At 41.2% G+C, this 12,702-nt stretch overlaps 4 protein-coding genes across 6 annotated transcripts in view; 2 read left to right on the top strand and 2 right to left on the bottom strand.

Moving 5' to 3' along the window:
* The window catches only part of LOC130692276 (uncharacterized), a 70,212-nt gene that overhangs the window by 27,065 nt on the left and 30,445 nt on the right, over nt 1-12,702 (top strand). The gene's annotated exons all lie outside the window — the stretch shown is intronic.
* LOC130692254 (LIM domain and actin-binding protein 1-like) lies at nt 197-4,300 on the bottom strand. 3 transcript variants are annotated; one of them, XM_057515332.2, is made up of 14 exons: nt 4,077-4,300; nt 3,012-3,094; nt 2,831-2,938; nt 2,679-2,747; nt 2,452-2,591; nt 2,293-2,390; nt 2,164-2,232; nt 1,936-2,104; nt 1,576-1,864; nt 1,229-1,514; nt 1,089-1,165; nt 925-1,021; nt 704-855; nt 197-597 (listed from the first exon to the last, which is right to left on the bottom strand). In XM_057515332.2, exons 2-14 carry the CDS (start codon nt 3,060-3,062, stop codon nt 370-372), a joined length of 1,833 nt encoding a protein of 610 aa, XP_057371315.1. In that variant the 5' UTR covers nt 3,063-3,094; nt 4,077-4,300; the 3' UTR covers nt 197-369. The 3 variants fall into 3 exon arrangements, with proteins under 3 accessions (XP_057371315.1, XP_057371316.1, XP_057371318.1); XM_057515333.2 differs by having other exon boundaries at nt 3,012-3,100; nt 4,084-4,300; XM_057515335.1 differs by lacking the exon at nt 4,077-4,300 and adding an exon at nt 3,596-3,750 and having other exon boundaries at nt 3,012-3,100.
* On the top strand, nt 5,896-7,471 carry LOC130692266 (secretion-regulating guanine nucleotide exchange factor-like). Its single transcript, XM_057515347.2, has 6 exons — nt 5,896-6,056; nt 6,117-6,482; nt 6,547-6,691; nt 6,755-6,970; nt 7,034-7,156; nt 7,221-7,471. Exons 1-6 carry the CDS (start codon nt 6,039-6,041, stop codon nt 7,406-7,408), a joined length of 1,056 nt encoding a protein of 351 aa, XP_057371330.1. The 5' UTR covers nt 5,896-6,038; the 3' UTR covers nt 7,409-7,471.
* LOC130692230 (apolipophorins-like) overlaps nt 7,433-12,702 on the bottom strand; it is a 64,640-nt gene continuing 59,370 nt past the window's right edge. The window contains 12 exon segments of the mRNA XM_057515304.2: nt 7,433-7,571; nt 7,643-7,794; nt 7,860-8,032; nt 8,098-8,558; nt 8,641-8,803; nt 8,867-9,016; nt 9,078-9,230; nt 9,311-9,462; nt 9,528-11,007; nt 11,071-11,687; nt 11,754-12,309; nt 12,381-12,644. Coding sequence (XP_057371287.1) covers nt 7,567-7,571; nt 7,643-7,794; nt 7,860-8,032; nt 8,098-8,558; nt 8,641-8,803; nt 8,867-9,016; nt 9,078-9,230; nt 9,311-9,462; nt 9,528-11,007; nt 11,071-11,687; nt 11,754-12,309; nt 12,381-12,644 — 4,326 coding nt within the window. The 3' untranslated portion in view covers nt 7,433-7,566.

The raw sequence follows: 12,702 nt of genomic DNA, 5'->3' as shown, positions 1-12,702 counted from the left end.
TTTCGGATTCACGGCTGATCTTTTCGTCCGTTAGGCGAACTACATTTCCCGAGCTGGACAACGACTCCGCCATTGAAGAGCAATATACCTAGAAGTAATAATGCATAGAGTTCGATACACACCTAACAGCTCCATGGCGGGATTTGAAAAACTTCAATGTTTTAACAAAAACAAAGATCATTTGTTGTCCATCATGAAGCCTTAGCAAGTAAAATGTATTTTGCTGTCAATCCATGTGCTTGTCAAAAAAATTTGGTTGAGTAGTACACTGAACATTTACTTCAACGACCAAGTTTTAATTTAGAAAATTCTTATCTCACCCGAGGGCTGACGATTATTGGTTTAAATCGTGTAAAAAAACAAAAGCCATCAAACGAATCTATTGACTTTGATCCTAGGCTTCTCTGGTTTTGGCGGCTCGTTCTGCAGGTTTTCAAACATGGCGCGCAAGTTTCTAGTCGTGTTTAATGACGCTTGTATCTCTTCTGATTCGGGAATCATCATACTTTTCTCGTAGGCCAACTTTTCTTCGTCAGTGCTGAATTCCCAGCGTTCAAATTTCTCTCTCATGTTTTTGGCTACAGCTCGATCTCTGGCCTAAATACACAAAAAAGGAAGAAAAATAAAAAAAAACGCGTAAGAACCGTTACGACTGTGACAAGGACATCCTGGTTTGGAACTTGTTCAATAATCTTTCACTTACAATTTGTAAGAGCTCTTGTTGTTGAGGAGTCAGACCGACCGGTACGTTTTCTTCTTCTTCGTTATCGTCAGAACCATGTCCATCATCCGAATACTCTCCCTCACTTCCATCTTCCTCTTCTTCTTCCTCATAATCATCTTCGTCTCGGTTATCTGCAAGGAACGTATTTTGTTTAGATAAAATTCTATGAATTTGTCATTCACGGAATGTTTGGCAACTACCTCTGTATGCGTCCGGTTCCTTTTCAAGGCGACGGAACAAGTCCAGCATTGCGGATGTGCTTTTGAAAGTATCCTTATTTTCCAAGCCATATTGTTCCTAAAAGCAAATAAAACAAAAAAATAATTCATTCGAGATCTTCAGGTTAAGTACAAGCGGATCATACTCTTTTTTGCCGATTCTTATCCTGAAATCCGTTTTCCTCCATTTGTTTGAAGATATTTCGGGCCTCCTTGGTAATTGCTAGTAAATAATTATAATATGTTCAATTATTTGAAAGCTGCACTCAGAATAAATTTTCCTTACCTCCAAGAATCACTTCTTCGTGGCGTTCATGTTTTTCGCCAAAGGCACTGTCGCCTCCGCTTTCGAACATTCCCTTCAGTTGTTTGAGTTTTTCTGGGTCGACAAGATGTTCCGAAGATTTGTTTACAGACGACCTCTCTTCGTTTCCACCCATTTCAAATATGTCCTTGATATGCTTGATTTTTTCAGGATCAACAACGCTTGCGTCATTTACATGACTTTCTTTACCATCTCGCGCTTCTTGCGTTGCCTGCTCGTACTGTTCTTTCAAACGTAGTTGCCGACCCTGAATGGATACATTAGTTGATAAATTAAAAAAATTTTCCAATTTCCAATAGACCACATACCTGGCATTGTCGAGCCCTAAGTAGCTTAAGTTCTTCCTTACGCTGCTTTGCCAACTCTTCGCGTCTGTTGCGAGGAGACCCGTTCTTGTCATCCTCCCATTTCGATTTGATATCGGATATGGAACCAAAACTAACGGAATTGTCTGGCCCCATGTAAGCTGACAGGCGGTTGCCGGCCACGTCGTCATACATATACCCCTCTTCACCTTCAGACGATGAATCCTGAATGTCTAAATTACCACAGGATTTAGACAATTCGTTCTTCAAACTGGCATTGTCACGGTCAAATCTAAACACAATTTGATGATCAAAATTCGATGGTTATTGCAATTGCACGATCAGTATAAGGACATAACTTACCGGGCCAATCGTGAAAGAATACTCTCTGAGCGTTTAACCGTCTTGTGTTCTTCCCTAATTTCCACTTCAGCCTGAGAGTGTGAAGACGCTCGCTCAAAAATTGTAAATCTAGATTTGAGATCCAGGTTTGTTAACTCGTCCATGCCGTAACTGCTAGAAGTTTCACTCGCTGTAGATGCAGAGAAATAATTGATTTATCTGTGAAGAAAAGAAAAACGAAAATGGTACCTCGTACAACGTCTGCCGGTAGTTCGATAGGCTGGCTCTCTCTAATAATCAATTCAGGCTTTAGATAATCTGGAAAGACCAAAGTTCATCAATATGGTGAGGTATTCAGTATACTATATTAATGCTTGCATGGCTCATCAGACTCCAGGACTGCTTTTGGTTGAAATAACTGTTTGAAGTGAGGCTTGCAGTAGATCATACCTTCATGGCTATTGTAGGTATCAACCCTATTAAACAAGATAGTTGTTATGAACCTCAAATTGGAGCTTGCGCACGATGTATACTAACGTTAGGTTCTTTTGACACTCAGTGCACTTGAAGCAGTGTTTGTGCCAAACCAGCTTTTCTGCTTTAATTCGTTCCATTTGAAAAACTTGCTTGTTGCATAGCTTGCAAAGTGTAGCCGAAGCATCAGAATCAGATGCAACCTATAAACATAAAATATAAACTTAATGACAGAAAACAAAACATTCATTTTAAGCATGCTTTAGTTGTAACATATAGTTTAAATTTACCTTGTTGAATCTCTGCTGGACTTGTGCAGCATCAACTGATCGCACATGGATTTTTTTCCCCTCAAATTTCTAAAGAAAAAGAAGTTCAATTACACATAATTTTTACCTCAATTTTTAACACCAATTCCTGTTGTATTATTTCAAAAGCTTACTGTTGCTTTGGAAGCCACATCTTGTTTTGATTTTTTTGTTTTTTTCGTGCTAGATTTCTTTTTTTTTTTCTCTGCTACAAGGCCTTCACCTACTGGGTTACCTTCCCCCTGTAGAAGTCAGAATTGATATAGAAAAAATTTGGAAAATAATTAAATGACAATGTATTTAGTCTTTGTTTACTTGTAGATTGAAAACATTTTCCAGTACAACGGCATCAGTTTCAGAATCCATGGCTCTCTTCTTGTAAAGAAGTTGCTTGGGCACTTAAACTGCAAACAAACCATCATCATTAACGGAGTATAACACGTAGCAGTTTCATGAACACTGGATTTACGACTAACATTCTTGAGCTCTGCCATTTTTGAACAACCAAATGTAAACAAAAACTATGCGTGGTTGCCAAGCAGCAACCGATGCCAAAGCTTTTGCGGGACGCCCAAAATCTAGCAACAAATCAACACAGGCACCATTTTTCCTTTTCTAAGAATTTCGCTGTTATTATTTGAAAATTAGACACTTCGCTATCTGATTCTGCTAAAGGACAAAAGTCTGTCTGTCATTATTTCACATTTTACGAAAATATTTTTCCGTGTCATTAACAACGAATCGTTAAATTAAAACGCCATCGTAGGGATACGACATTTGATTCACAAAAGAAATACTGAATATTATCCTACTAATAACACTAGTGTATAACTAGGCTGCTAAATTACTTAAAAATGAATCAATCTGATGAAAATAAAGTAGTATAACAAACATTTTACTTGATCACAGCTTATCCAAATGGCAGCTATAGGGATGCTTCAACTACTTTAGGAAGGCAAGAGTACTGTTGAATGAATGCTACAAAAGTTCTGAACTGTAGATAGCTTGAACCGGCGTCCGCCTGACTCCCGTCTTGTGGACCGAATACTCACGGGTCCCGCGTAACCAATGCCAAAGTGTGTATATTGTCCGACTGGAAGCTAAATTTATCCAAGTCCCCGTGTTGCAGTCTGACTAAGCTCTTCTTATGGGGGTTAACTAAACAACTCCCCGATGTTCTTTACACCGCAAAATCTCTATTGATGTTTGTTGGTCAATGAAAGAGCCTTAACAATTTTCTTACATTACTTTCATTTGCGGGGATTGAATGTTGAATCTTAAATATGACTGGCCACGTACGTCGTCGCTTATTTGAGTTAGCCGAAGTATTCAAAAGGATCACAAACTAAATTTTTGCAGTGTGATCGAAGGATGTGAAACAACTCACTTGTTAAAATGGGGTAAAACTCGGCACACAGAATTCCGTATGCAGAAACACCCTTAGTTTGGTTGAATTTTGAAATTGGCGCAGCTCAACGGGCGCGACGGCTCACGAAAAATAACACGACGGAAGGATCCAAAGAGAAAACACGAAAGTGAAGAGGGCTAACGACGTCGGGGTGAGAAAGCTCTTTCAGCATGAGCTTTGCGCGGAGTCTCTTCTAATGATTGTTGCTGCTACCGTCTTCGTCTGAAGCAGGGTATTCTTTCTAAAATTAGAAGCAGCCCCAAAGTTTTAACCGCTTCTACCATACGTAAACTGTGCATCCAAACACGAAGGTTTCTACTGCTTCTGTTCACCGTGTCAAAATCAGAATAGTTGGGCTGTATATGGCGCTTATAATGTTAGAAAACGTAGCACGACAGCCTTCTCACACGGCTATTTTCTATTTTTAACTGAAGATATACGTCTTTTACCCCTCCACCGTTAGTAAATGACCTTGTATGATAAAATTGTGGATATCCATAATTGATAAAACTTTAATTTTAGTATTTTACGTTGTACGGTTCTACCATGACTCACACGCGTTGGTATGCCACATCGCTCTTAACGTTCTTGTCCACTTAAGATAGGACAAGGGCAGTTGCTAAATTCTCACCTTGGGTACTCGAACTGAAAGGGGTCTTGAATGCAAAAGAAAACAACTATTTAGGGAGACAATACGCCGTACAAAACGTATACAATTTTCGTTTTAAATTTTTTAATGTATGGGAAAGAGAACAGACGTGCCGAAAAGTTGGTTTTCGATAACGTAAATCTGAAATAAATTATAAATAACTAAATACGTAATTTTCCTTGAGAGATAGATCATATAAAATGAGGGCATTCAGAAATGACGTCTGCACTTCATGAAGCCCACAAATTCTTGTCTTTCGCACTACCAAAATAGAAAAAAGAACGTACGACGTTGCTGTAGCTCTTAATTGCTCCCTTTCTTTTTGAAAACGTAACACCAACCGTTCACAAATATTTCCCCATACTAAAAAGTGGGGCTTGCGTATTTATATTACGAAAGGGATAGAGGAACCAACAAACAGGCTTCTCCTAATTTGCTACAAGACGGCGACTTCAAGCTATTACGAGGTTACATTGCACTGTTTGTAAAGCGTGTGCTCGTTTGGGTTACTTGTATAGTGACCTCGACGAAAAGCCAATTTTACACTAGAAATGCCAAGCTCGTTTCATTACGAGGAAAACGGTGAACTGTTTCACAAGGTACCATCAGTTACTGCATTTCGCCTCTAGAGATTACAATTTTTGCAGGAGAGATTCTTAAAAGGCTTCTAGAATTCATGTAACGACGTAACAATGCGACAATAATGCTATGCGATCTGTGAATTATATGAAATCTGAATATTTGCAAAGAAAATTTGTTCTTTGTGGAGCTTTATTGAAAATTGGCTAACTATTGATTGTCTTGGTATTTTATGTTTGGATGATTGGATGTTCAAGTGTCAGATGTATCGCATAATTGTGTCATCTCACTGGCACTCTTCACAGATTAACACCGCATGTCTTCAAAATAAATTGAATATTTGCTAGTCGGCATCTTGAGCAACAGATGCATGTGTTATTTTTCAAAAACCTCGATTCCCGAATTGTTCGAAACAAAGCAAATCGTTTTATACAAGAAATTTTTGAATCGGCATCAGTCCGCAACCATCTAGCGAACATTTGACGAAGTTTTTTTTTTCGCTTAATTTGACAATCAAAGTATCGATTATCAAATTCTAATGACATTTGATTCAAAATAGAAGAACCTACTTAGTGAACAAGTTTAATTCAAATTGAATTTCATAAGTTGCAATTGTTTCAGAACTACCATTCATTCCTGTTGTTCTTGAATCACTACAGTCGAGGAACCAGTGGCTGGTTTACTCTTCAAGCACAAGCAAATTGAGATGCAGCTCTTTGCATGGGTACCACACTTAATAGTTCCAAAATTACTCCCATGTCTTATGAAGTTGAAATATTTTTAGGGCACTAATAGTCATGGGCAACTAGGACAAGGATATGAATCAGAACTTGTATCTGTTCCAACGCTAACTGTGCTTCCAGAAGAACTAGAAAAAGCAATTGCTCACAATTGCCAAATAACTGGAGGAGGAAACCATTCAATTATTTCTAGCAATGGAAGAATTTGGGGTACAGGCTTCAATAATGTAGGACAATTATGTTCTATAGAGAAAAAATCCATCAGTGTTTTTTCTGAAATTCCTACCTTGATTAGCCGTAATGTGACAAGTGTTGCATGTGGATGGGATTTTTCCTTATTCCTTGCAGCTGATGGAACACTTTATGGATGTGGATCCAATTTGTTTGGCCAATTGGGGATTTTAAGTAATGTACGAATTATACTACAGTGTGAGCCAGAGCTCACTTTGGTTAAACAAAAAAATTTCTCCATAGCATGCTGGGAAATTGATAGAACTCCAGAATACAGGCAAGCAGCCATTTTCCCAAGCATCAGCTGGCTTGAGAAATTCGGTAGCTGTAACTAGCAATGGATTTCTGCAAATGTGGGGGTCGGAGAAGTATGTGAAACAGGTTTCAGGTCCATAGCAATACCTACAACATCATAAAGATGTTGGGCTTACACAATGCTTTGTTGCAACAGGATTGTCTGCAGTTGTTAAGGTTTCTTGCGGACAGCAACACGTTGTGGCGTTGAACACCCTAAATCAACTGATAGCCTGGGGGACCAATAATCATGGGCAGTGTGGTCAAGAGAGGTTAAAACACATCCAATATCCATCTGTTATTGAGTGGGACGAAGAGAACGGGAAAATATTGGACGTTGTTTCCGGTTGGACCCACTGCATGGTACTTACAGGTATTTTCATGGAGCTTTTAAGGTAACCTTTTTACTGAAATGGTTAACATTCCTTTTAAACAGATCGTCAACAAGTGTTTACATGGGGCAGAAATACCTATGGTCAGTTAGGCAGGGCGTCTTTGACAAATACTTTTCGCCCAGAAAAAATTCCTGAATTAGAAGGGATCACGTCGATCGCAGCCGGTAGAATTGTATTTAAGTTAATTACTTGGCTTAGAACATTTAACGATTTGTGGCATTAAAATAGGTTCTGAACACTCAATGGCCCTTGATACACTAGGACAGGTATGGACTTGGGGTTGGAACGAGCACGGAAGTGTTGGAAACGGAAATGTAGAAAACCAATTCCGGCCCATAAATATTAGTCATTACTTTCCCGGTCGGGTTCGATCGATTGGCGCTGGCGCTGGACATTCTTTTGCAATTGTAGAATAAGATGAATGGAATAAATCAATACAATTTGACCATCTTTAAATGGTGTATTCCAATTAATCGAAATATAGGTGTTACATTTAGGGTATTATAATAATAAGGGAAGTGTGTCTTGTTTTTTTAAAATTTTTCTCTATTTTGCCTGTATCCCGTTAGATGTTTTAAACTGCAAGGAATCCAAACAAAACAATATTTTATGCGAAGAGTTAATACGGATTTTTAATTATGTGAACTTACGAGAAACTTCCCATCTTTGGCAGGTAGCGCGGTAGCCAGCGATAAGGCTTTCCAACTGACTTTGGAAGGCGGGTTCAGAGGTTTTGGCTTTGTAGGCAAACTTAAGGCACAGGTCGTGATAGGGAGCGGGAGAGACAACCTTGAAGCAGGAGCTATTTTAATAAACAATGTTTTGTTCTGAATACCTGATTTACTCTCCCTCAAATAATGCTTTTACCTTAGATCGGAGTCCTTATCTTCGAAAAGGTTGTCACAGACATTAGAATCCACTCCGGATGAAGCAATCGACTGAAGCATTACGTGAGGAGATTCAGTAACGGTTTGGACGTTGTCCTTGCAGGTCTTGTTGATTTTCCAGCTGTTGACGAAGCTGGTCATATCTTTGCTGATCTGTTGAAGATTATAGAACAATTATCCATTGCCCGAAAAAAGACACTATTTAAAATGATAGTTACCTTTCCGGTGGGCTCGCTCATGTCATCAGCATGCTCGTTGCTGAAAGTACCCCACAGACCCATAGTACGTCCAGCATAGAAGGGGCTCAGCTCGAAAGTGCAAGCATCTTTAACGACGTCACAGCGAAGAATGGCACCGGAATGGCGTCTGACGGTAACGATGTTTTCTTCGCGTTGGACGGTGATAGTCTTAAGTTTAAGTTTAGCGGGAAGAGCAACAGCCAGAAGCTTGTTGTTGACAAAGACTTGTTCATCCTTGATCTCAACTTGATCGGCTCCGTCAGTGAAAATGACTGATTTCTTAATGCGATCGCCAGAAGGTTGCTCGAAGTTGATGGCCACGGCAAAGTCCATATTGAGGAAGTCGCGAGCAAGCAGATATTGGCAACTGCCACCGCTCAAATCGAACGACTTCTTGTCGAATGTAATGATTCCCTTGGATCCAATCAACGAAGCATATCCTTAACAGAGGAACCAAACGTTTATTAAATGAATGAAAGACCTAGACAATATGGTAATGAAAAGGTAATTAGGAATGCATACCATTGAGGCGAGTGGAAGCCAAAGCCGGGTGGTACTTAGCACGCATTTCGCGGTACATAGACCTCAACGAAGAAGTGATAACTAGTCCTCTCAATGGGAAATATTCGGCATCGAATATCTTCAACAGATCACGCAAGCTATGAATCTTGCGGCTCAGGGGTAGCTGGTAACCAAGAGATGAGTTGTTATTTAAATATTACTTGATTTCGATTAAGCAAACGTTTACTTGGTAGCTGATTTCTCCGTTCTCAACGTCGTAAACGACCACCTCTCCGACCAAAGATTTCCAGAAGCTTCCCTTGTCAGCTGTGGAGGATTCGGCAACTTGGCTCATATTTCTGGTGACTTGACTGGTCCTTCTAAGGTAGAAGCGAACCTGGGAATAAAAAAAACTAATTAGATCTGTCATTAAACTGATACAACTTGAAGTATACTACCTTGCTGATGGGGACTTTAACATATCGGTAGGCGGTGCGAGTGGTTTCGGGGTAAGCCTTAACTATTTCAGACACAAATTCTTCGGTGGGTAACAGAATGGTTTCGTCCAAGAAATTCGAAATTCTTTCACGGAGAATATCCATGTTCGCATTCTACGTATTAAGAAACGTTCTTTAAAATTTAGCTGATATTCAATCCATTAATTGATAAATTAAGGCTGGTTTGTTCTTACGGAAATGGCTTCCTTTAGGATGGCGAGAATGTTACGATCACCGATCCTTAGTGACTCAACCCAAGAAATCAGTTTGCGGAAGCGTTCATCAATGGAGAGCTTGAAGTTGGCAACGTATTGGCGGATTTCCTCGGATTTTGCCTGGTAGAAATCTGCAATGCAAATAATCCGTTTAATAGTTTGAACACAAATTTAATTTGAAGAATAAATAGTATACTTTTGAGGGCATTGAAAAGTCCTTGTTCCTGGCCATACTGGATCTTCCATTGCTCGAAATAGCGAGAGAGGTCTTCCAGCAGTTGAGCCACAGTCTTTTTGGCATTCTTCACGTGCTCCGTGATACGTTCGGTGAGGTTTTCAATTACGTTCTCAATGGCTTTCTCAATAGCTTCGACCAACTCACTCTTTTCTCCAATTTGCTCAGCGATATCTTCGATACGCTCTCCAATTTTCTTAACAACCAGAGTAATCTTCTCCATCATTTCAACGACGGCCTTCATGCTTTCGTCTTCTTCGATCTCAGTTTTGAGTTGATTCAGCTGCTTGGAATAATCAGTGGCCATCTTGTCGTAGATGTTCTTGAAGTTGCCGAAAGAACGCCACTTGAGCATGTAGGTTTTCAGTTCAGGAGTCAACGAGCTGCGAACGCTGCTAACTTCGCTGGCGATAGCTTCGGAACGAGTACGAATGGCGGTGCGGAGTGCACGAAGATCGTCCAATTTCCAGGTCACACGTTCAGTCAATAGACTGGAGCTGTTCAAGGTGACGTAGACGGCGGCAAGTTCTTTCTTCTGGACATTCAGTTGGCGGATCAATGCAAGCTCGAAACGAGTATCATCCAAAAGACCTCCAACAACCTGGTGGTAGTTTTCAGGGGATCCCTTGCTGAAGACACGGATATCGACATGAGGAGAAGTGTTCATGTCCAGCACGTAGACGGTGGGAGAAAGTCCGAAGATACGGGTAGAGGCGGACAGCTGCAAACGTTTGTAGCTGACGATGTCTTCAGTATTCATACGGGCTTCCAAAGTCATCTGCTTAGCCGGGCTGCCTAGAGTCAAATAGGCCAAACGGGGAGAAGCATCCAGACGGAGAAACAATTCCTTTTCGATACGTTCTTTTTCCTTCAATTTCAAATTGGCTCCAGCCAAAACAACGTTTTCAGCAGTTTTTCCTCCGAAGACCGTCAGCAAAGCAGCTAAATCAGTTCCTTTGCTTTTCAATTCCATATCGACGGTGATGTTGCGACCGTTCTTGTCGGCCAAAGTGTTCTTGACGTAAGTTTCAAAAGTCCAGCGTTGGTGCTTAGGATCCATGACGTCGGCATCAAGCTTGAAGTGGAAGAGGTCACGACCGCTCTTCACAGATGGGAGTTTATGGAATTCTACTTTGTACTCGAGGTCCTTGGGCAGGATCGGGTGCTTGATGGTGGTAGAAGTGGTCAAACCTTCCATCTCGCCAATCTTGTGGGGCTCGACGGTGGTGACGATGACGAGTTTACGCTCGGGGGCCTTGGTCTTGTCCAACCAGACGGTCAGGATGTATTGGCTTTTGACAGCCTGGCGCCCGCTACCTCTGACGATTTCCAGAGCGGCTCCAGTAATGCGCTTAGGAGTGTAGATTTCCAAACCAAATTCGCTGTCCTTTTTGTACACCTTGTATCCAACAAGACGGTTTTTGGCCTCATCGAACAAAACCTGACATCACGAAAATAAAAATCAATTAAAGAAAATCGAACAAATCAAAACAAAAACAATTACCTCGGCAGTGTGTTCGAATTTGTTAGCGCTGGCCGAAAGCTTAGCGCGCAAACCACGGACTTCTTCAACATTGCTTTTCTTTGTCTTTACCAAAGCGTGGAATTCCTTGGCAATGATATTTTTGGATCCGGTATCCTTGAAAGCGAAAGATCCTTCGTTGCACTGGTTGCTTGAAGTGCAGAGAGCAATGGAACCACTTGTTTCCTTGTTGGTTAGTTTGAGGTGGCTGTTTACTTTGTTCAAGACGAATTCATCGGCAGTCACGTCGACTTCCAATTTGTACAGAGCACCTTTCTCGTCACTACTGCTGACTTTCCTGTTTTCGAACGAGTACTTGACAGTTCCAGAAAAAGGTGATTCGGGTGTGGTAACCTGAGCGGTTCCACTGATCTGCACACCAGTACTATCCTGTTTGTAAGAACAGAGGGACTTCATGCTAGCGATGGTGGATGATTTCCTCATAACAGTGAATTCCATGACACGTTGGTTGTTTTGCATCTTGTTGGCTCCCTTCAATTCGAAGTTATTAATTCCAAGTTCGGGGCTATGGATTTGCATCTCTACTTCGAAGTTGTCACTGCTGACGTACTTGGTGGTGCCTGACACGGTGAAAGTGCCTTAAAAATACAAAAATAAAGCAGATGAGAAAATTGTTTTACAAAGATCAATGTTTTTAAGCTAACCAGTTCCCCAATCAACGCGGTTTTCCACGGTGTAAGTAGAACCTTGGAAACCAATACGGATAAGCACGCGTACAGGGTTGGAGTTGGGCAGAGTGACCGTAAGATCGACTTCACGTTGAGCCGGGTTCAGATTGACACGGCCGTTCAACTTGGCCTTATCCTCCGACAATCCAGCGACGATATCGACTTCATAGATTTTGCTATCTTCGAGCGAGCGGATATCGAATGACAATTCGCTGCTTTCCAGGGACTTGATGGGTGTGGCAGTGGTCAACTTGAAACGGATCTGGCCGGGACGACGCTCCATGTCGAATTCGACACGGGCTTCTTGAGCCTGACGTTGGCTGGGGGAGCTCCACATAACGACCAAGGAACCTTCGCTACGAGGACTGGTGGGCTCGAAACGACCGCTTACGATCATGCCTTGACGACGAGCAACTTCAAATGGAGTCTCAAGCATTATGCTAAAATCAGCTGCCGACGGAGATAATTTCATCTTGGTGTCAAGAATGATCGATTTTGATGATTTGTAATCGATCGAAATTTTCTCGGTGATCTGTGGGTGCCCAAAAATACAACATCGTTAACACCAGTCATCTGCTTGGAATGTATGTTAGCACATCTTACGTCGAAATTCGTGATGGAAGTGATGTCGTAAGAGGAAACCATGGCGATCTTAGTCTGTTGCCACGATGTTTTAGGGGCTTTCACTTCAACAAAGCCATCAACGTTCAGTTTACCATTCTGGGTGCTACGCTTTCCAGCAGATTCAACAGTGACGAGCATGGGACCGCGCTGGTACTTGGTACCGACACGGAATGAATCCTTGGTCACTTCCACGTTAATGGAACTGTCGATGTTCTGACCCCATTTGGGTGCAATCACCAAACCCTATTCCGAAATAATACAAATATTAGTGAACACCCAAGCATTTAAATCTTTGTTCTTA

Source organism: Daphnia carinata, chromosome 1 (assembly GCF_022539665.2).
Source record: "Daphnia carinata strain CSIRO-1 chromosome 1, CSIRO_AGI_Dcar_HiC_V3, whole genome shotgun sequence".
Taxonomy (NCBI): Eukaryota; Metazoa; Arthropoda; class Branchiopoda; order Diplostraca; family Daphniidae; genus Daphnia; species Daphnia carinata.
This window is presented reverse-complemented; position numbering and strand designations above follow the sequence as displayed.